The 23,033-nt window shown below is 36.9% G+C and overlaps 1 protein-coding gene across 1 annotated transcript in view; it reads left to right on the top strand.

Moving 5' to 3' along the window:
* SLC17A5 (solute carrier family 17 member 5) overlaps positions 1–19,065 on the top strand; it is a 58,704-nt gene extending 39,639 nt beyond the window's left edge. Inside the window, exons 8-11 of the mRNA XM_090280507.1 lie at positions 3,306–3,438; positions 4,454–4,601; positions 15,295–15,385; positions 18,606–19,065. Of these exons, the coding sequence (XP_090136633.1) occupies positions 3,306–3,438; positions 4,454–4,601; positions 15,295–15,385; positions 18,606–18,743 (510 nt within the window). The 3' untranslated portion in view covers positions 18,744–19,065. The remainder of the gene's footprint in view (positions 1–3,305; positions 3,439–4,453; positions 4,602–15,294; positions 15,386–18,605) is intronic.
* The last annotated feature ends 3,968 nt before the right edge of the window (positions 19,066–23,033 follow it).

The raw sequence follows: 23,033 nt of genomic DNA, 5'->3' as shown, positions 1-23,033 counted from the left end.
TTTTTCACCTAAGTTATCTGTTAATAGAACCTGACTATAATCTGCTATAGTGATGAATAGCATGCGAATCTAAAGATTATTCCACTGATGTTTCTATTTGAGATTTTCCTGGGAGAACTATGGGAAGAATGAAATATCAGTAGCTGGCCAGTAATTACTGTTGTGCACTTAGTTGTCCTTACCTATTTTTATGGATTTTTTAAGTTCTATAATGACTTTTTAAAAACAACTTTTTATCTTGCATTTCCATATAAAAATGTCATTTTTCTTTCTGAATCAAAATTAAAAGAAATGTGAATAGAGTTTGACAATAATTATCTAGTTTTATAGAAGTCTTTTTTATATTAGGTAACATTGATTAATAACATTATATAAGTTTCAGGTATAGCAATACTATAATTTGATATCTGTATTCACTACAGAATGCTCACCACCAAAAGTCTAGTTTCCATCTGTCACCATATATATTACACCCTAGAAGCCTCTTTTTAACTTGGATTTTTTTCTTAAAAATCAACATATCACATTCATGAAATGGCCTTTGCTTCAGATAAAGCTTGCTTTGAGAAATTTTGTATTTAAAATTATAATCTTGCCTTAGCTGGTGTGGCTTAGTAAATTGAGTGCAGTCAGGGCACGTGCCTGAGTTGCGGGCCAGGTCCCCAGTAGGGGGTGTGTTAGAGGCAACCGATGAATGATTCTCTCACAATTAATGTTTCTTTTAAGATTTTATTTGCTTATTTTTAGAGAGAGAGGAAGAAACATCAGTATGTGGTTGTCTCTTGCACTCCCTCAACCAGGGACCTGGCCTGCAACCCAGGCATGTGCCCTGACTAGGAATCAAACCCGCGACCCTTTGGTTTGCAGGTCGGCACTCAATCCCCTGAACCACACCAGCCAGGGCCAATGTTTCTCTCCCTCTCTCCCTCCCTTCCTCTCTCTCATAAAATAACTAAGTAAAATCTAAAAAAATAAAATTATAATCTCTTAATTAAAAAATTTAAAGTTCTTGATTTTTTGTTATACATTTGCTTTTTCTTATAAGTTTGGTTTCATTAGTTATTCTCACTTTTCTTTTTTTCTAGTTTTTTCCAATTCTGGCATCCCTGTTTCTTACAACTCAGTGATAGTGGGGCACTACCTGTCGTCTTATTTTAGATATTAGTATTTTGAAATCAATGTTTTAAATAAGTGAATGCAAGGAATTGTATCCTTACACAGAAAGCTTAATAACTGTAGAAGATGCCCATGGAATGAATAAATGTTGACATTTTAGTCGTTTTAGGTGGTTGGGGGAGTTTTTAACATCGGAACTTTAAAAAAAAAAATGGAGCTTTAAGTAGAAAAATTCAGTAACTCCGATAAACTTTCAGCCTTATCCCACCATGAAACAAGACCAAGATCTGAAAATTCACTTCTCTGTTTGCTGCAGTTTTCTTACGTGTAGGATTCTGCCACAAGTAATGATAGATGTTACTGCACTATGCAGAAGTCTAAATGGAATAAAATTTAAAGAGGAAATTACAGTGTAATACCATAAAGAAATAAAAATTTTCAGTTACTGAAGAACTGGAAGCATACAACGCCTGAATACAGAGAACCACAAACTGTGATGAAAGAAATTAAATATTTTCTTAGGCACGCAAATTTAAAATACTAAATTTTTCTAGTCTGCATCATGAATGATGCTTAAATGGAATTATTGCAAGATTTAAATATTGCTTATAAAATATCTTTCTGCCTTTTTTGAGTTTATAAACACTAAGGAGTGTACCTATCTCTCTCAGACTTTGAAAACATTTCTTTTTAGCAGAATTAGACCATTTAGTCTTTGCATCTCAGATTTGTGCTGAAGAAAAATTAGTAGAAGGAAATTCCTCTCTCTCTCTCTCTCTTTTTTATTTTTTTTGAGCATGTGTTCTTTATTTTATAGAATTTCTGATTTTCTAAAAAGCTGTCAAATAATTTCCTACCAAAAAAAAAAGAACACATTTCCATGATGAATTTTATTTTCTATCTCCTGGTGTTTTCATTTTGTCCAGGGGTGACTTAGAGGAAAAGATAGTGTCTCTCAATCACCTCACTGCCTTTGTCCTCTGCTCAAAACATTCGCTAGTATGCCAGACACTTGACCTAGGTGGTGTTCACTTAAAAGTAATTTGCTAAGAGCCAGGTAGTTCAGTTGATTAGAACATCATTCTGATACGCCAAGGTTGTGGGTTTGATCCCCAGTCATGGCACATACAAGAAGCAATCAGTGAATACACAAATAAATGGAACAACAAATAGATGTTTATCTTTCTCTCTTTCCTCCTTCCTCTCTCTCTCAAATCAATTTTAAAAATAATTCATTAGACATATATTAATGTTTTATATGTTTTATAATAAAAATATTTTTTAAATAAATAAGTGAAAATTTAAGACAGAAACTGTTCAGTGGGAAAAATCCATAGGCTAATAGGAAGACTTGTCTTCTCTCATTGAAGCTACAACCCAAGTCCCAAAATAACATTCAAGATGCCTTGAGCAGACTTGACTTGGTGAGATCTAGCTCCCTCTGAGACAGGATCTTAGGGACTGCACTGAACTGAATCCCAAAACCCTTCTGTAAATCAAATTTATTAACTATCGTCGGCAGCCGTCCGTCTCGAGAGACGATGGTGTAGCTTCTTAAGAGTCTATCTGCACCGCCGAGAATGGTTGTGCAGTCCGACTCGGGAGTGACACGGTATCTGTCTCCTCCCGTGTTGAATCGACATCTTGCGATGACGCTGGAGTGTCCTCTCCAGTGGAGCTGAAGCTACAGAGCCTGGGCAGGGTGATATGGAGGGTGTGCTGTTGCCCATGCAGCAGACCCCCCCTCTCTTCGCAGCTGAAGGGTCCAAGGGAAAGACGGAGTCAATACAGCTTGGCTTCAGGTGCGCCGTAGGAGTTGCCAGTGTTGACTACAATGTCAAACCGCCTTAGGGACTCTGGCTCCGGATTTTCTGTTGGGGTTTACTCCCTTAGCCTTTCCCCTGAAGAGGTATGCCGCAAGGCAGCGGAGGTTTTTTGGAGTCAGAGTTTTCCTTCTCTGATGTTCCCTGACTGGAAGATCGAACCAGCGACACTTAGCTAGCAGGCCGACGCTCAATCCACTGAGCCAAACCAGCCAGGGGTGTTATTAACTATAAGTATATAAAAATTAACAGTACCTTGCTATATATTTCCTTTATTTTCAAGTGGTTGTGGATGGGTGTGTGTGTAGATGTATTTTGGTTCTTCCTCCCACCATAATTAATCTTGTATCTTCTTATCCCTCCCAGAATGGGATTTTATCTGCAGTGCCTTATTTTGGCTGTTGGTTATGTATGATCCTGTCTGGTCAAGCTGCTGACCATTTAAGAGCAAAATGGAATTTTTCAACTATATGCGTTCGAAGAGTTTTTAGCCTTATAGGTAAGTGAAGTGAATCAGGTTTTGTTTGGGGTCACAGTTATTTACTGTGTTTACAGTGTAAGGCAAAGAGAAATGACAATATTAGTCATTTATTTTGTTCACTTATTAAAACAGTATATTTTAATGCATATAATGCATTAGTTTACAGAATTATCCTATTTAGGATTATTATGTAAACTCCTCTGGATACCTACCACTGAAAGTTGCTGTCCTGTTCCACCGCTTACTTCGACTCTCAAGAAATTACTCCACATCTTCAAATGAAATAAATTCCTTTAGATTTGGGGTGGGGGGTGGGGGGATTAAAGGCCTTTCTTTTTTTTTTTGGCTTTCTGTGGACCTGATCTGTTCAGTATGGTAGCCACCAGCCATATGTTGCTATTTAAATTCAGTTGTGATTTAAAAATAAGTTTCTCAGGTGCAGTTGTAGTATATACAAATACAACAGTTCTGTCATCACAGAGAGCTACTGGATCACACCGCTGTAGACACAGAGAAAAAATGGCAGACCACTCATTAAGTCCCTTCCTATGTTGTATTTTATGCTTCACTGCCTGTAATAAACTATGCATATTGTTTTCAGTTGTTAAAACCTAGATAAAGTGTTTTTCAAACCTTATGTGACAGAGTTTATAATTTGGTTTATTTTCTTTGAATTTTAAATCACACTCTGTATCAATTATTTCTTTTCTCTGGGACCATATTTTTCTGTTACTCTCTTCTTGCTGTTTTCTCTAACATTGTAGATTGAACTTTAGCCGAGTCTTGGTCACATGTAGATTTAATGGACTGCATAATGAGATTTTCCTTTTACTTTTATATTAGTTGCATTATGCCTATATGTTTTCCACAAGTTTTTTCATGAAACTCTAATATAAATTGTGTCTTCTAGGCAGTACAATGTTTCTACAGTAGGTGGCAGTGATATCAAATATCAGATTTATATTATATTAAGGTAGAGCAAACAAATATTAATGCTGGGCTTCTTTTTCTTTTTATAACCTTTTAATTTCAGGAATGATTGGCCCTGCAGTATTCCTGGTAGCTGCCGGATTCATAGGTTGTGATTATTCTTTGGCTGTTGCATTCCTAACCATATCAACAACACTGGGAGGCTTTTGCTCTTCTGGATTTAGCATCAACCACCTGGATATTGCTCCTTCGTGAGTACAAATATAAAGATTGGCTGTGATTAACTTTAAATTATTTTTAATTTACATAATATTTACTGTTTTTAAGTGTATAGTTCTGTGGCATTAAGTATATGCATATAGTTGTACAACCATCACGACCATCCATCTCCAGAACTTTATCTTCCCAAACTGAAACTCCCTACCCATTATACACTAACTCCCCGTGCCCCTTCCTCAACAGCCCCTGGCAACCGCCTTTCCACTTTCTGTCTCTATGAACTTAACTACTCTAGAAATGACTTTAAATTCTTAAACAAGATTTTGTTTACACAATAATTAAAGCATGAAGATGTTTTTAAATTTAAATTTCTAACTATTGTCACCTCTGTACACAGTGTTTCCATAAAAACATTACATAAAATACACTATAACTGCTGCTGATAGTACAGAGAAAGTATGACCTGTGCTACATATATCCGTAACAGTGGGGAACCAAGGAAAGAAAACCTGTAACAGTTAATCAGTGGACCAAGAAACCATTTGAAATAAAAGGAAACCTAAGCAAAAGCTGTGGGACTGTAAGCTCTAAGAGTGCGGGGGCCAAGTCTGTCATATGTACCACAGTGGTACCAGCACCTGGGCCTGCTCAGTCAATTGCATGAATGGAAGAATGAATATAGACTTTCATATTCACTACCATGTTGAAATTCTTTCTGAAAAACTATTTGTGTATTGATCTTTCCATATTTTTCCTTAAAGCTTTCATTACTATTCATGTATAATAAAATCAGTATAGTCTCTATTAAATTTAAGTACAGAATTCTCAGCCAGCATGCAAAATCCTCAACATTATGAGCCCAGCCTATCTTTATAATTTTGTTTCTCCCTTTCTTGCCTCATCTTGTAGGGATTCTCTACCCTAGCTCAACTAAGTTACTTTTTATTTTCTAAAAATATTCCCCAACACACATATGCACGTACATAGCCCTTTGCTCATGGTAGTCTGTACCTGGAATGCCCAATCATTATTAAATTCAGATAATGTGTCTTTGGCCAGAGTAACTGGCCTGTGACCTTCTCAGGAAATCACATTCAGAGGACTCTAGTGATGTTAATTTTGATCACCCACTCAAGGTGTTGTCAAGTTTCTCCAATAACTAGTTACTTTTTTTCTCCTTCAACTAAAAAGGCATCTATGGAGAGATGCTTTGAGATGGTACAAATATCCTGCTCTTCTTCAAACTCCCCTTACCACACCACTTTAGATTTAGTGTCTGTTGATGATCCATGCCAACCCAGTTTTTACTAAGGTGGTTCCACCATGAAAATATTTCAACCCTATCCTCCACATATATCAGTTGGGATTCTGTTGTAAGGAAGATCACCGCTTTTTCCCCATTTGTTTATCTATCAATCATCAATGTGAACTTTGAGATCTCTAATTTATTTTACGAGTTATAATCCATTATTGTCCTTATTTAGTTTTATGCTCACGTTATCTCTGATTTGGCCAATGGGAGCGCTGTTTAGCTGGTTCCTGTAGTCATGCCCCATCTTTTTTTTCCTTGAGCGCTTTCTTCTTTCTGGAACAACCAGATTTTTTGGATTCCTCTTCTACCTTCCCTGCTTTGGAGTCAGCCATTTCTCGAAAGAACCCTGGTTCCTTTCAGCAAAGAATGATATTTAAAAACCAAGATCCCTGCAAAGACGATAATGCTTTCGTTACTAAGTGTATTGCCTCTCCTAAGAAAATCTTAATCACTACCTAGAAATCACATGAAGCATTGACTATTGTCAGAGACTTATTTACAAATAGATAAAAAGCCTGAAATTTTGTCAAATTATTTCTTTTACACTTTCTGTATGCTGAATCACCTACTAGGCTTTGTTTTAAAACTTTTTTCACTTTCTTATTTTGGGGATTTTGAAAAATGACCTTACAGCCCTTGAGAGACTTATGATATTACCAGTATAGACTTGTAAATCTTTTTAGAGTGAATTGTAGTGACACCTTTCTCCACAAATTTAACAAAAGAGGACAGCTTTAAATGCATATTACTTTTAATAAATGTTATTCTTTTCTAATTTTAGAAAATGAAATAGGAACCTTATTTACTTATCTCTGTTTCTATAAACATAACTTTTTTAAAATATGCTTTATTGATTATGCTGTTACAGTTGTCCCAATTTCTTTTCCCTTTGTTCCCCTCCACCCAGTGACCCCCCCCTCCAGTTGCTCCCACCCCTTAGTCCATGCCCATTGGTTGTGCATATAGTTCTTCTCAACATCTTCCTATCTGCTCCACTCCCTCCTACTATGCTTCTTAATTCCTGTACCATCTCCCTCCCTTTCCCCCCCTTCCTCCTCCCTGCTGACCTCCCCCCAAAATGTTTCCCATACCTATAATTCCTTTCCCACTCTCATTGCCTACTTAGTTTGCCTTTGTTTCGGTTCCCTAGCTTCTGTTGTTGGCTGTTGTGATACAGTTTTCATTCTAGTGTTCATAGTTTTGATCCTCTTTCTCCTAAACAAGTCCCTTTAACATTTCATATAATAGTGGTTTGTATCTGATGAACTCCTTCAGTTTTACTTTGTCTTGGAAGCACTTTCTCTGCCCTTCTATTCTGAATGACAGCTTCGCTGGATAGAGTAATCGTGGCTATAGGTTTTTGCTTTTGATTACTTTGAATATTTCTTGCCAGTCCCTTCCTGCCTGCAGAGTTTCTTTTGAGAAATCAGCTGACAGTCTTATTGGCACCCCTTTGTATGTAATTCTCTTCTTCTCCCTTGCTGCTTTTAAGATTCTCTCTTTATCCTTAATTTTTGACATTTCGATGATAATGTGTCTTGGTGTGGTTCTCCCTGGGTCCCGTTTTTTTGGAACTCTCTGTGCTTCCTGGACCTGTAACTCTATTTCCTTCCCCAAGTTAGGGAAGTTCTGCTTCATTATTTTTTCACATAATTTTTCAATTTCTGGTTCTTCTTTTTCACCTTCTGGCAACCCTATGATTCGGATATTGGCCCACTTATAGCTGTCCCATAGGTTTCTGAACCTCCCCTCATTTTCCTCACTTTTCATTTCCTCTTTCTGCACTGGTTGACTGTTTTTTCCTTCCCTATGTTCCGACTTGTTGATTTGATCCCTGGTTTTCTTTCCCTTACCACTAGTTTCATATGTGTTTTCGTTCATTTTAGCAGGACTAGCCTTCATTCCTTCCATTCCTTCCCCGTCTTGTTTAAGATCCTCTGTTAGGTCTGTAAGCATCCATATAACCAAAGCTTTGAACTGTGCCTCAGAAAGATTTCCTATCTGCTGAGCCATTAGATTAGATATTTGCTGTCTGGTCAGCTGCAATACTGGGATCTCTATCACGATCTGTGCCATCCTGACAGTTTTGTGTTTACCTTTGCTTCTTGGGCAGGGCTTAATCATAACTTTTTTAAAATTTTTAAATGTAACACAGTTTCTTTTTTTCTTTATATTTTATTTACTTATTTTTTTAGATAGAGGAGAGGGGAAGGTGAAAGAGAGGGAGAAAAACATCAATATGTGAGAGAGTCATCAATCGGTTCCCTCGTACATGCTCCCAACTGGGAACCTGGCCCTCAACCCAGGCATGTGCCCTGACAGGGAATCAAACTGGCAACCTTTCAGTTCACAGGCCAGCACTCAGTCCACTGAGCCACGCCTGCCAGGGCATATAACCATAAATTTTAATTAAAGAAGTTGATGGATTAAATAATTGAGTTTGTATATCAGCTACATATATATGTATTTAAAAAGGTACAAAAAGTAACTGCATGATAGTGAATTCTATAAGATACTGTGTAAGTTTATATTAAGAATAAAATTGAGATCAAAATAGAAAAGTGATATTTGCTGAGATTAGAAATAGACTGGAAATAATACATCTAAATGAGATTTTACTCATTAGGATATTTTGTCCTCTCAACTTTTTTATATATATATCAAAACATTTTCTATAGCCATATTTTAATTTTCAGCCCTATTCTGTAGATATTATGTTATGTATTCATTTTTCATATATCTGTTTACTTTTGTATAATTCTGTCATAGAATTAGTTATATTAATACCTAACTGCATATTAGTTTATCTAATTTATATCTTGATAATCTAATCATAGTCATAGGATGGAAGAATCTCCCAAGATTCAGAATTCCAATGAAAATTAAACTACCTAAGTGTAGGCAGCATATTCTTTTGTGTGATTATGAATCTGGTAGTTGCTCATGTGATAGTGGTAACTACTTATCATTAGTAATATTTTTGTTAGTGTTTAGAAATTTGTAGAAATAATAATTAATTATATACTGACTATAAAATAGCCACCCATTTGACAGAGAAAGTGGTACTTTTGTGAGTCAATTATTTTCACTCATAGTTTTCCATATAGTTAAAATTGATTTAAACTTTTAGAACCAGAAATAGATTTGATTATTAAACCCATGAGTTACAATCTTTGCAGTGTTTAAATTTGAATTTCAAATTTATTCTTGTACAGTTTTGTATGACTTTTATTTTTAAATAGAAGTTTACATTTACCCAGTTAAACATAAAACATTTTGTTTTTAGTGGCCAAATTACATTGTTAAATGTATAAAAATATGATCATCAGAATAATAATAAAAATATTACACTGCATGTAGAAAGCCTATTATAATTTAAAAAAAAACTTTTTGAAGATAGCTTTTATCCAGTCTAGCAATGTAATCATTTTTTTCACATCCCAAGATTAATCATGCATGAAGTTTTATTTTATAGTGCCTGTCACATAGAGTATGCTCAGTTAATATTTTTTGATGAGTGACTCTGTGGTTTTAATCACAGGACTAAATATTTAATGTTGGAAGTATTTACAATAGAGCAGAGACTTTTGTCAAAAAGAAAAAATTTAGAGGGAAGAATTTTGTAAACCTGACAAGCTAGGCAATGTTTATTTAGTATACATATTGGTAGGTTAAGAACTGAAAGAGTTTAACATAATGATGAAAGAAAAGAAGAAAAGCAAATAAACTTTTAAAAAACTTTTAAATTTAGTGGTAATTTGAAAGCTCTGAAACAAGCATAAATGAAATAATAAAGAACCCCTTGAAGTCAAAGAATTAAAGGCAGCAGAAACCATTTCTGTGGAAGAGAGGATAGGAAGAAGCTGAGTTGCCTAAACGAATTCTGCATTGTGACTTGAGGCACGTATTTGAGATTTACAAATTAGAACCTAAGCCTGATTCCCCAAAAAAAGGATTCAAGAAAATAGCAGATAACTAAAAGACCCAAATGCTGACGACACAAATATGAAAGTACCAGGCCCTGGTTGCATCTGTGTAAGCACATGCTAGCCTGGAGGGTGATCAGGTCATGTCCCGAAGCAGGTACCAAACAGCTTGCAGGTAGGATCCTGACAGTAGGCTTCAAGCATTAGCTAAGTGGTTGAACTCTACATCTTAGAGACTCTGGTCCAGCCCTAACATTTTGTGAGTCTTGTAAGTCAACAAACACATTTATCTATATACAGTATAAAACTAAACCATTTAGTGACATAAATGATGCCAACAAATAGTTGTAGAAGTTAAGAAAATGGCTAAGTGCCTGTATGCCTCAGCTAATGAAGAATGCTATACATGCTCTATACTACTGATCAAGGCATCAGATTTATGGCTGTGATCAACAAATGTATGTATGTGTGAACAAATATGTAACTTTTAAAATTATACAGCTGTACAATTGTAAATTAATCTCATTGAAGTCAAAATTATTTCTCTTACATTTTGATTCAGCCCTTCATATGAGCTTTCAGTTTTTATTTTCCTACTAGAATTTCTTTGTTCAAAGCATGCTGGTTGTTTCCAGTTCCCTGTATCTTGGTTACCTGGGGGTTTACATGTCTTATAACCACGTTTTTGAATAATTGCTTGTTGTCTTTGTTAACAACTGAAAGCCCATGCAATTGATAACAGTGTTGGTTAGACCAACACCTGAGAACCACAGACCTTTAAGCATTCATCACTGAGTCTTGTAAAAAAATCAAGCATGAGAAAATTGATTTTGCCTACAGATTGAATTCAGTAATGGCTATGTTTTTAACAAGGCAGCATTATAGATTAGAACATTAAAATATTAAATACTGATTTAGAATCAGATAAACTGGGTAACATGTTATAGTCTTTCTTTGTCTATAGAATGAAGATAATAATCCCTTCTCATGGGGTTGAGTTTACTATTAAAACAGGATTATATCTATATATGTTATTAAGTATATATATATGTAAAATACTTAGAACCATGCCTGACAAGGTTTTTCAATAAACAGTGTTCCTATTTAACATACAAATGTGCAGATGGTATTTTCTAAGCCTTTCTTCTGTCGACTGAAATAGGGATTTTTTTACAGATAATTTTGTTGCCCATATTTAAGGAAATCGGGTAGGTTCTTAACTGTTAATCCCATAGAACTCTAGTACTCCGATAGCAAAGAATCCAGCCTGAGTCCGTCCCATGTTTTTTCCAAGCAGTCATCATCCATCCTTCGTGGCCCTCCCTGGCCTAGTGTAATATAAATACTTGAAAAGCTTCTTCGTGCTGACATTTAGAATTTGACAACATTCATCAGCACTTAATATCTGTCACTGAAAAAGCCTGGCAACATTGCAGTTGGTTCCTCCTACTGCCAAGGTGTTAATGGTTTGGAAAAAAAAAAAAGACAGGTTCTGCCAAGCTTGGTTAATTTAAGATACACTCCCTAGAAGGCAAAGCCAAAAAGATATGCACCGCATGGTTTTGTTATGCTATCCTGTGTGCAAGAGTTTTGAACATAAAAATGTGTGATGTTCATCGATTACTGAGTTAGTTTAAGCAGGAATTTTTACTCATGCGCTGTATTAGTCAATCAAGGCTGCCATAGAAAATAGACTGGGTAGCATAAAAAGCAGAAATGTATTTTCTCACAGTTATGAAGGCTAGAAGTCCAAGCTAATGATGCCAGCATGGTAAGTTTCTGGTGGGGACTCTTCCTGACTTGCAGACAGTCAGTCACCTTTCCCTGTGTCTTCACTTGGCCTTTCCTCGATACTTCTCTGGTACTGGCATAAGAACAGACATATAGATCAATGGAACAGGATAAAGAGCCCAGAAATAAATGCAGGTCTCTGTGGTCAATTGATATTTGACAAAGGGGGAAGGAGCATAAAATGGAGTGAAAATAGCCTCTTCAACAAATGGTGTTGGGAGAACTGGACAGGGATATGCAAAATAATGAAATTAGACCACCAACTTACACCACACACCATAATAAACTCAAGATGGATAAAAGACTTAAATGTAAGCCATGACACCATAAAAGTCATAGAGGAAAACATAGGCAGTAAAATCTCATATCCCACATAGCAATATTTTCACCAATATATCTCTTAGGGCAAGAGAAATAGAGGAAAGAATAAAAAAATGGGACTGTATCAAACTAAAAATTTTCTGCTCAGTGAAAGAAAACATCAGCAAGATGAAAAGGGAACCAACCATATGGGAAAGCATATTTTCCAATGATACCTCAGTAAAGGATTTGATCTCCAAAATATATAAAGAATTTATACGAATTAACACCAAGACAACAAACAATCCAAGTGAAAAATGGACAAAGGACCTGAACAGACATTTCTCCAAGGAGGACATACAGAGGGCCCATAGGCATATGAAAGGATGCTCAACATCACTAGCCATCAGAGAGATGCAAATAAAAACCACAATGAGACATCAGTCAGAATGGCCATCATCAACAAATCAACAAACAAGTGCTGGCGAGGATGTGGAGAAATGGGAACCCTAGTGCACTGTTGTGGGAATGCAAACTGGTGCAGCCACTATGGAAAACAGTGTGGAATTTCCTCAAAAAACTAAAAATGGAACTGCCTTTTGATCCAGTGATTCCATTGCTAGGATTATACCTGAAGAATCCTGAAACACCAATTCAGAAGAACCTATGCACTCCAATGTTCATAGCAGCGCTATTTACAATAGCCAAGTGCTGGAAACAGCCTAAGGGCCCATCAGTGGATGAGGAGATCAAAAAACTGTGGTACATTTACACAATGGAATACTATGCAGCAGAAAGGAAGAAGGAACCTCCTACCTTTTCCAACTACATGGATGGAACTGGAGAGTATTATGCTTAGTGAAATAAGCCAGGTGGCAAAAGACAAATACCATATGATCTCACCTAAAACAAGGAACTAATGAGCAAAACAAACAAGTGAGCAAAATAGAACCAGAGGCATGTAAACAAGGGACAGACTGACAGTGACCAGATGGGCGGGGGGAAGGGAAAATGGGGGAAAGAAGGGGAAGGGACTAGTCAAGGAACTAGTATAAATGACCCATGGACATGGACAACAGGGTGGGGGATTGATGGGAGAGGGGGGAGGTGGGCAGGGCAGGGGAGAGCAATGTGGGAAAAACTAATAGAAAAACAATAAGTAAGTAATAAAATAAAATTTAAAAAAAGAGAACAATCCCTCTCTCTCTGCCTCTTATAAGACCACCAATCCTAGTGTGTTAGGACCCCACCCTCATTTAAACTTAATTACCTCCTAAAGCCCTGTCCCCAAATACAGTCTCAATGGGGATTAGGACTTCAACATAGGAATTTTGGGAGGACACAGTTCAGTCCATAGCAGGCCCTTTTTCATATCTATAAAAGGGAGAGGAATTTCAGATCTATAGTCTGCAGCCAAGGTATTGAGGATCCTAAACCCTAATAGAAATAGTATTATCACATATTAAGATTATACAGACTAGCCCTGGCTGGTGTGCTGATGTGGTCCAGTGGATTGAGCACTGACCTGTGAACCAAAAAATAAAAAATTAAAGATTATACAGACTAATAATCATCAAGCTTCATTAATTTTGAATGCAATTTTATTTTATAATAAACCTATCATAAAAATTAAAAGCTCTAATTGGACTTTTTCCTATATGTAGGTGATTTTTATGAAAAATAATAAATCCCATTTACTTGGTTAACTAATTTTTAACTACATGACCTCCTTTACTTTTTCTTGCTAACAATGTCTAATGAATCCTCTAGGATCTAGAGTCTAGATACTACCAGTGTACAAGAAATACAGTGGACATAATATTATGTTTAAATGATACCTCAGGGAAGCAATCCACAAAATCCAGAACGTAGAGCTATCTACAGGATAAAATCCCAGTTCTGCAGTTAAGAGAGAGAACAACAAAAAAAGAACAAACTATTGATCCACACAACAACTTGGAATGATTCTCAGTAACCCTAGTATGTAATTCAAAAATTTGCATACTACATGATTTTGTTTATATGAAATATTCTATCACTAACTTGCTCAAGATCATACAGATGGTTAGTGGTGGAACTAGGTAGGAATCTTTCGGTCTTCTGATTACCATTCCAATAGGACTTCTTTTAAAAAAATGATAAGAATTTAATTCTTTTTAGGATGATAACTAAGATCTTGGGTATGGTAGTTTTGTTTAGCCTATATACCTTCCTTATATAATGGAGAAATCAACAGATCATTAGCATTTCCCAAATGAAGGAATTCTTTCTTTAAAGATTTGCATGTAAACATAAATAAGAATATACAACTCCCCAAAGATTTACCCTTAAATCAGAACATTTTCTGAACTTACTAAAAATGCATCTTTTTGGTCACACACACACACACACACATGCTGTAGACCCAACTTGTCTACTTCTGGGACAATGTGCAAGGAGTTAACTACAAGCAGATGTATAGTAAGTGGAGCAAGTAAGCTGTAAAATTGATATTTAATATGATCTCATTTCTATAGTAATATATTAGAAATATATACATAGCAAAAAAATTCAATATTTTCTTCTTAATGTTTTCTTTTTCTTTCGTTTTCAACAATGAAATAAATTTTGTAATCAGGAAATAAGCTTTTTTTATCCTCACCTGAGGACATGCTTATAGACTTTAGACAGGGGGAAGGGAGGGAGAAAGAGAGAGAGGGAGAGAAACTTCAATGTGAGAGAGAAACATTGGTTGCCTTTCCCTCCTGCCCCAACCAGGAACCAAACCTGCAACCCTTTGTTTTACGGAATGACGCTCCAACCAGCTGAGCTACATTGGCCAGAGCTAAAGCTTTTCTAATTAAAAAAAATTTTTAAGACATATCAAGTGTCCTATCTAGATATACTGATGTATGGAAGTCATATCTCAGTACTTTTTTATGCACTTTTTTACTTCAGTGACCATGCTTATAGAATTTAGAATGTTAATTAACTATTGAAATGCAAGGTTTTCACCAGTTAAACATTTCAGTAATGTCGTCTAAACATTTCAGTAATGTTGTCTTCCAGTAAGGCATTTCATTTAGCATAAAATTTCATAAGAATACAGACTGGGTTCCTGATGGGTGTGGCTCAGTTGGTTCAGTGTCGTACTGCAAGGCAAAAGGTCACCAGTTCGATTCCTAGCCAGGACACATGCCTGAGTTGAAGGTTCGGTTCCTGGTCAGGACATGTCCGAGAGGCAATAGATTGATGTTTCTTTCCTTCTCTTTCTCTCTGCCTTCCCGTCTCTAAAAATAAATTCAAAATTTAAAAAATAAATAGAACTTAGAAGTGGTATAGCTAGCTAGCTAGCTATTGAAAAAAGTTACTTAAATGTGTAATACAATATAAAGCTCTGTGCAAATGTTTCTGCAGGTATGCTGGTATCCTCCTGGGCATCACAAATACATTTGCCACAATTCCAGGAATGGTTGGGCCTGTCATTGCTAAAAGTCTGACCCCTGAGGTAAGTAGATAAATAACTTATAAACTGAAAAGATCTACACAGTGTCCTGGAAGCTACACATCTGTCTCAACGTTGAGTACATTCTAATTCAGGGTAAAATTCTGAATGTTTATTTTTATTCAGTTCCTTATAGCAACAAAAAGTAAACATCTTAATGGGTAGGAATGTATATTTTCAAAGAACCCTCTTTGGATTTTAGACAGAACAATAGAACTAAATTAAACAAAGATCTTGTAGCTGAAGCTATACAAGTACTTAAAAGTTATACCAGTTATGATATCTAAATAAATAAAAATTGGTAATGTATAACTGTTCAAGAATTGAATGCATGAAGAGGTGATCAGGAAATCATGTGAGAATAAATAAGGAACAGTTGAAATAATTGAATGTGTTTGGAGGAGACTTCGGAAGACATGATAAGTGTGTTCACATATTTGAAGGACTACCATATGAAATATGGTAACTTGTTCTCAGCAGTTTCACAAAGACAGATGGAGAGAAGCTACAATGTGACAACAGGAAGTATTTTGTTTAAGGCTATTACTGTACAGGATGGGCTGTGGTATGAATTAATGAGCCCTGAAATAGTCAACCATGTATTCAAAAGGCATTTCTTGGGCGCTTATTAATATGCCAGATACTGAAGATTCAAAGGCAAAAAATGACAAGTTTCTGCACTTGAGAAAATCATCATTTAGAGATTATATGAAATCAAATAAAATACAGTGTGACAGATGCTACAGAAAAAAATGTGTGCAGAGTACTCTGGGCACAGAGGAGAGAATAACCAGTTTGGATGGATGAAGCCCTAGAGGAGTGAGCCAGGGGCATGGGAAGGGCCTGCCCCGAGGAGCAGGGTAGGCCTGGACTCTCCCAGACTCCTCTCGCCTGCGGCTGGCAATGTGGGGCCAGGTCAGTGAGCAGGTGCTGTAGGATAAAAGGTTGCCTGCTTTGTGTAAGAAATCAGAATTAATTACCTCAAAGACCCTTTCCAACTCCAGTTTTCTACTGCTTAAAAAAGAAACCTAAAGGACTAGTGAAATATATGCTTCAAGAAGCTGACTTAAACCTCTAAAAGAGACTTAATTTTATCTTTGTTTTGTCTCTGTGATCTAATTAATTAACTGATTCTTAGAATTTTAGGATATGTTTACAAACTTGCTTATTACCAAATACACTGATTTCAGACATATATGTGTTCACCACAGATAATGTTCTATTTCTTCCCACTATTTCTAATTCCTCACTTAAATGAATCCGTGCCCTTTGTTACTGTTTTCTCACATAATAGAAAGGTATGTTGGGTAAGAGACTTTTTCTAAAATTCTGTGTCTTCCTACAGACACAGAAATCTTTAACCTTATCTTCGTGGAGCATTGTGACAACAAAAGAAAGTCAACACACTGCTGTGTATTAATTTCCTTACCGATACTCCTAGCACTTAGCGTTAGGGAAATACGGATTCCTAAATTAAAGTCCTGAATGTTTATACAGTGGGAGCTGAACTGGATTTTGGATATGTTATTAAGCATTTTAATATTATATTATTATTTTTATTTGACTTTTTATTGATTGATTTTAAAGAGAGAGGAAGGGAGAGTGAAAGGGAGGGAGGGAGGGAAGGAGGGAAAGAGAGAGAGAAACATCGATTTGTTGTTCCACTTATTTATGCATTCAGTGGTTGATTCTTGTATGTGTCCTGACTGGGGATCAAACCCCAACCTTGGTGTATCAGGACAATGCTCTAACCAACTGAGCTACCCAGCCAGGGCCAGGATATTATTTTTAAAAAGGAAAATTGCTTACAATTAAAATTTACTGCACCACCTCAGAACTCTGTGTAATGAGTTAGAGTATAAATAAATAGTTAAAAGTCAAGGTGTGTCTGAGGTTCAATTTTGTTACAAACAGAACAGCATTCTCTAAAAACTGGTGGAATTTTTGTTAAAAAGCCAACTAGGAGCTATGTGAGATTTCTAGTACAACTGATTGATTTTAAGTTACTAATTGTGTCCAGATAACACTAAGTATTTTATCCTGTAAAGCACACAGATAGAAGCTTTGTCTTACGAATCCTAAGAAGCCGTCTTAAACTTTTCCTTCTGGCATATGATGGAATTATTGACTGACTCCTCCTTTAGGATGGCGACACATTGTTAGCACATCTAAATAGTCACTAAAATTTAAGATAGGTTGCTAAGATTTTTTTCTCCAAAATACATTCATTCATCTCAGATAAGTATAACTTAACCACACAGTGCTCCTTTCATGTTTTTCCTCTTTTCCTACGTAAATTACCTCATACTAACTTCCTACTGCCTTTTCTTTCTCATTGCCAATTCTACTGGGTTTTCTGTTTGTTTGTTTGTTTAATGCTGCAAATGCAGCACTCTGCTTATATTGAAATTGTAAAAATCCAAAAAATGATTGTTAAAGTTAGTCATATGACCCAGAAATTTAGATAACTGTCTGATGTTTTTATACCAGTGGATTGTACACTGAACAACTGTATTTTGTTGATCTCCTGTTGACAAATCCAATGCAAGTATTTTGTTTGCCATTCGAAAGCCATGCGGAATCTTTCAGGTCAGGCTTCAAACTTGAAGTCAGTCTTAATTCATCCTTACTTGATCAGCACCTGACCTTCCCACCTAAGAACTTGGGAGATGATATGCAGGCATAATACTTGCCTAGTGACACATGACTCAAGGATATGCCACACATTTTATTCTTAGTAAACTTTTTATTGAATTATAACATGTATTTTTAAAAGACACAAATCCTAAGTATACTGCTGAACAAATTTTCACAAAGTTAGTACATCCATGTAACCAGCACCCAAACAGAAAACTTAACTCTTGAAAAGCCCCCCGTTACCCCTTCCCACCAAGAGCACCCACTTATCCTGATTTTTAACATCATAGATTTGTTTTGTCTGATTTTGAGCTTTATATAAATGTTCCATATGTACTCCTGTTTCTGGCTTCTTCTACTTAACATTTTGTTTGTGAGATGTATCTGTGTTGTCATTTATTGATTCTCATTGCTTGTAGAGTATTTCATTGAACAAATATACAGTATCACAGTCTCACTGCTGATGGACATTGGGGCTGTTTCATTAAAGAATAATGTTACTGGTATAACAGTCTTGTGACTCCACCTTTTTTTATAAAGTGGACTACACAGGAAATTCTCATGTGCATTTTTTCTTTCTCTACAGAACACTATTAGAGAATGGCAAACTGTGTTCTGGATCGCTGCTGCTATTAATGTATTTGGTGCCATTTTCTTCACACTCTTTGCTAAAGGTGAAGTGGAAAACTGGGCCCTCGATCATCACCACAGACACAGGAGCTGAAGGAACCAATAAATAATCCTGTCTCAATGTATTTTTGTTTATCATGTAACCTAAAAGTGCCTTTGATATTTTAATGTTGTAAGCATTTCATATACAAAAAAATTGTATATGTATTAAATTTTTAAGGCTTATAATCATGACATGTCACTAGTGGCCAGATTAGTAAAATCAGCTATTTTTAATTACTAATAACATGTATGCTGGAACTTATATTTTAGGGTCACATACCTAGCTGCAAATCAGGTAATATGAAGTAGGGGAGTTCTATTTATTTTTAAGGGCCATACTTAGGAACGAGCCAAAGTGGACGCCTCTAAACCTTTGCTTAAACTAGATAATAAATCTTGGGTCTTGGTAAACGCCTATTTTTATCCACTTTCCTCATAAAAGTTATTTGTCATCAATCCCTGAGCCTTGTCTCAAACTTTAGCATCTCCATGGAGCTGCCAGCCATTCTATAATTTGGCCTGGCAGCTGGGCTAAGGGAAGTATGCCCAGTCAGCTGCCAGGTATTCCCTTCCTGGCTTCAGGGACAGTGTCCAGCATTTATCAGAGGCAGCAGCCAAGACCAGGGTCAGTGCCAGGTCTTTGGATAGTGTTCTTCCCTTGGGGGCTGTTAATGTGTAGATAAAGCCCCGAGCAGGCAGGAGCATTGAGATCCACAGCCGTGGTTCTGATCATTCCTCAGACTTTCCCTCTGAGGAATATTGATTGGCATGTAGCCTACAGAAGTTAAGTGTAATGCCCAATTAGCCACAATAACATTATCCGTGATTAAAACTACCTTCAAGTCGATCAGAGTATAAATTCTTCCAAGTCCTGTGTTCTATGAGCTACACCAGAATTTAAAAAAAGAAAATTATGTTTCTTTTGTTTGTCCAAATGTAAGATTCTGGCTGTAGTTTAAGGTTTAAGTGACTTTTAAAGGCCACACATCTCCTGAGACCAGTTGTAATGTAAAGGTCCAAATCATCGTTCTGCTGATTTCTGAAATCATATTCTTCTAGTTTTTCCTGGATTGTCTTCCAATGGCTTTTGAACATACTTTGAGAGCACTTATGTGATTTATAACTTGGTTAATGTGTTGTTTGTTCAACACTACCTGTAACATTTTAATAAACATGTTTAATGTAATATGATGTGAATAACTTCTGTAAATTTATTTTTTAATTTGTAAATAGCTTTACCTTGCAATGGTGATATTTCTTTTATAAATCATCAAAATAAATCTTTTTGGATTAATTTTTGGGTCTCAAGTTCTATGATATTTTCTAGTGTCCACAGCAGCTATCTTACATCTTTTTTGCCATCCTCTTGAAGCCACCAGTTGCCCTCTTCATGCATCTCTGCCACACCAGACAGAAGGGACTTAGACCACCTCAATGATGCGGATCAGAAGTCTTTGTTGGCATCGACCTGCCATCCCTAGCCCACCCCCGATTCTATCCTCTCTTACCTTCTCTAAAACCTTGCTTCAGTAATTCCTTTTTATTTTTTTAATATTTTATTTATTTATTTTTAGAGATTGGGGTGGAGAGGGAGAGAGAAACATCAATTTGTGAGAGAAATATCAGTTGATTGCCTCTCACACGCCCACAACTGGGGCCTGGCCCACAACCCAGGCCTGTGCTCTAACCCGGAATTGAGCTGGCAACCTTTCGGTTCACAGGCTGGTGCTCAATCCACTGAGCCACACTAGCCAGGGGAGTAATTCATTTTTAATTACTTCTCTAATCTCTACTTTTCCTTGTCTTTTTCCTTCTTTTTCAAATGCACAGAAATCTTCCATAGCCTTTAAAAAACAAAAATACACAACTCCCAAGAACACAAAAATGTATATCGCGGCGGCAGCCGTCCGTCTCGAGAGACGATGGTGTAGCTTCTTAAGAGTCTATCTGCACCACCGAGAATGGTTGTGCAGTCCGACTCGGGAGTGACACGGTATCTGTCTCCTCCCGTGTTGAATCGACATCTTGCGATGACGCTGGAGTGTCCTCTCCAGTGAAGCTGAAGCTACAGAGCCTGGGCAGGGTGATATGGAGGGTCTGCTGTTGCCCATGCAGCAGACCCCCCCTCTCTTCGCAGCTGAAGGGCCCAAGGGAAAGACGGAGTCAATACAGCTTGGCTTCAGGTGCGCCGCAGGAGTTGCCGGTGTTGACTACAACGTCAAACCGCCTTAGGGACTCCGGCTCCGGATTTTCTGTCGGGGTTTACTCCCTTAGCCTTTCCCCTGAAGAGGTATGCCGCAAGGCAGCGGAGGTTTTTTGGAGTCAGAGTTTTCCTTCTCTGATGTTCCCTGACTGGAAGATCGAACCAGCGACACTTAGCTCGCAGGCCGACGCTCAATCCACTGAGCCAAACCAGCCAGGGTACAAAAATGTATATATATACATACATACATACAGAATATCTTGAGAATCGTACTCAAGAAATGAATCAGTGGCTACCTTGAAAAAGAGAAAACAGGCAACCAGCAGTAGGAAGGAGAATTAATATTCACTTGTCCAAAAGTGGCAGTAGTATAAACTATTCAAATAAATACATCATTTTTTTAAAAATCTGTTGCTCAAGCTACTACACAATCACCACCAGGTTTTCAACTGCCTGCTGGACATCCCCACCTATCTTTGTTCCTAAGACTTGCTTAAATCCACCCTCACTCCCTCATTCCCAACCCCAGTAAAGTGCAACTTTCTTTATTCCTGTTAAAAATTTATTTCCCCAGTAACTTAGGCTTGGACCTGAAGTCATTTTTTTTTCTTTTTCCTCCCTAGTCTCCCACCCCCAACTCTGTGTCTAATTAACAACCTGTCTTTTCCATTCCAGTTTTTCAAGTCTCTGGAATTTTAATCCCTCTGCTATCTCCTAAATAAGATTCCTGTGGCTTTTGTGTCCACCTGGAGTAGACAAGTGGTCTGTACCTTGTTAGTCAGATCCTCTTCTGTCCAACTTCCCACCAGGGCTGGGTTAATGGCCCCAATACTCCTCATCTCCCTGATCGGGATGCTCCCCTCCACCCCTCGTGGACCCCCACTCCCAACCCAACTTCCCTCTGCCTACCCAATAAACTCTCCTGAGCAGCATGCCCTCCTCCTTGGCTCAAGCTTTTCCACCCTCATCTCCCACTACACCTTGTTGCAGCTGCATCTGACTACTTAACTCTTCCCCACCAGTTCTCCACTTTCCCTTCCCCTTCCATACCTTGGACCTGGAAGGTTGCTCTTCATTTCCGTCTCCTTCGTGACCCCCGATTTCTTCCACCCTTCCTAATTTAAATGTGGTCTCTTCCTTTGATCCACTGCAACACTATATTATTTATTTATTTTGAGGGTTTTTTTTTTTCCTCTTTATTTTAAACTCAAAGACTCGGATTCAATTATGAGGAAGAATTTTTTTCACTATTTATTGGATTTATTGGGGTGACATTGGTTAATAAAATTATATCAGTTTCAGATGTACAATTCTACAATACATTACCTGTATATTGTATTGTGTTCACCGCTCCAAGTCTCCTTCTATCACCATTTATACTCCCTTTACCCTCTTCTACCTCCTTCCACTCCCTTCCCTCTGGCAATCGCCATACTGCTGTCTGTGTCTATGAGGTTATTTTTTCTTGTTTGTATTTGTTTTTTTGTTTGGTTAGTTTTTTTTTTTTTTAATCCCTTCACCTTTTTCACCCAGCCCCAAAGAAGTTCTTTACTCATTTATTCATTTATTCATTCATTCATTTGACAAATATGAATAGTTAGAATATCTTTCTACTCTACCAGGCAACAAGGATACAGAGATGCATTTGATCCAGTCAGTCCTTTCCCTCCTTGGAACTTAGGCTACTTGATCCCTTTCTCCTCCATGGCTTTCTCTTCATAATGTATATGAACTCATGCTTGCCTATCACCTTATTAGATTAATCATGAGCTTCGTGAAGGCAGGGTCCATTTGATTCATCTCAGCATGGTCTTCCTCGTAACTATATATGCTTTGTCTTGTATTTCGGTTGTTTAATAAGTATTTAGAAAATAGCCCTTTGGTTAAACACAAAAAAAATTGTATTTGTTTTCATATATATGTTTGTGTGTGTGTATGTGTGTGTGTGTGTATTCTCATATACATGTTTTCTTCTCAAAAAAGAAAGTTAAATGTGCCAACATCTTTGAGTGAAGAAAGGCTAACCTCAAAATCTTATAAGTGGCAGTTATTGGTAAATGGTTTTGAAAATATTTGAGACCAGCTTCGTTCTATAGAAGCAAAATACTTCTCTTCCCAGCTATGCAACAAATCCTTATT

The sequence above is a fragment of the Furipterus horrens genome, unplaced genomic scaffold, assembly GCF_987537825.1.
Source record: "Furipterus horrens unplaced genomic scaffold, mFurHor1.1.pri manual_scaffold_6, whole genome shotgun sequence".
NCBI lineage: Eukaryota > Metazoa > Chordata > Mammalia > Chiroptera > Furipteridae > Furipterus > Furipterus horrens.
Note: the sequence above shows the minus strand (reverse complement) of the source record. Positions and strands in the feature narration are given on the sequence as shown.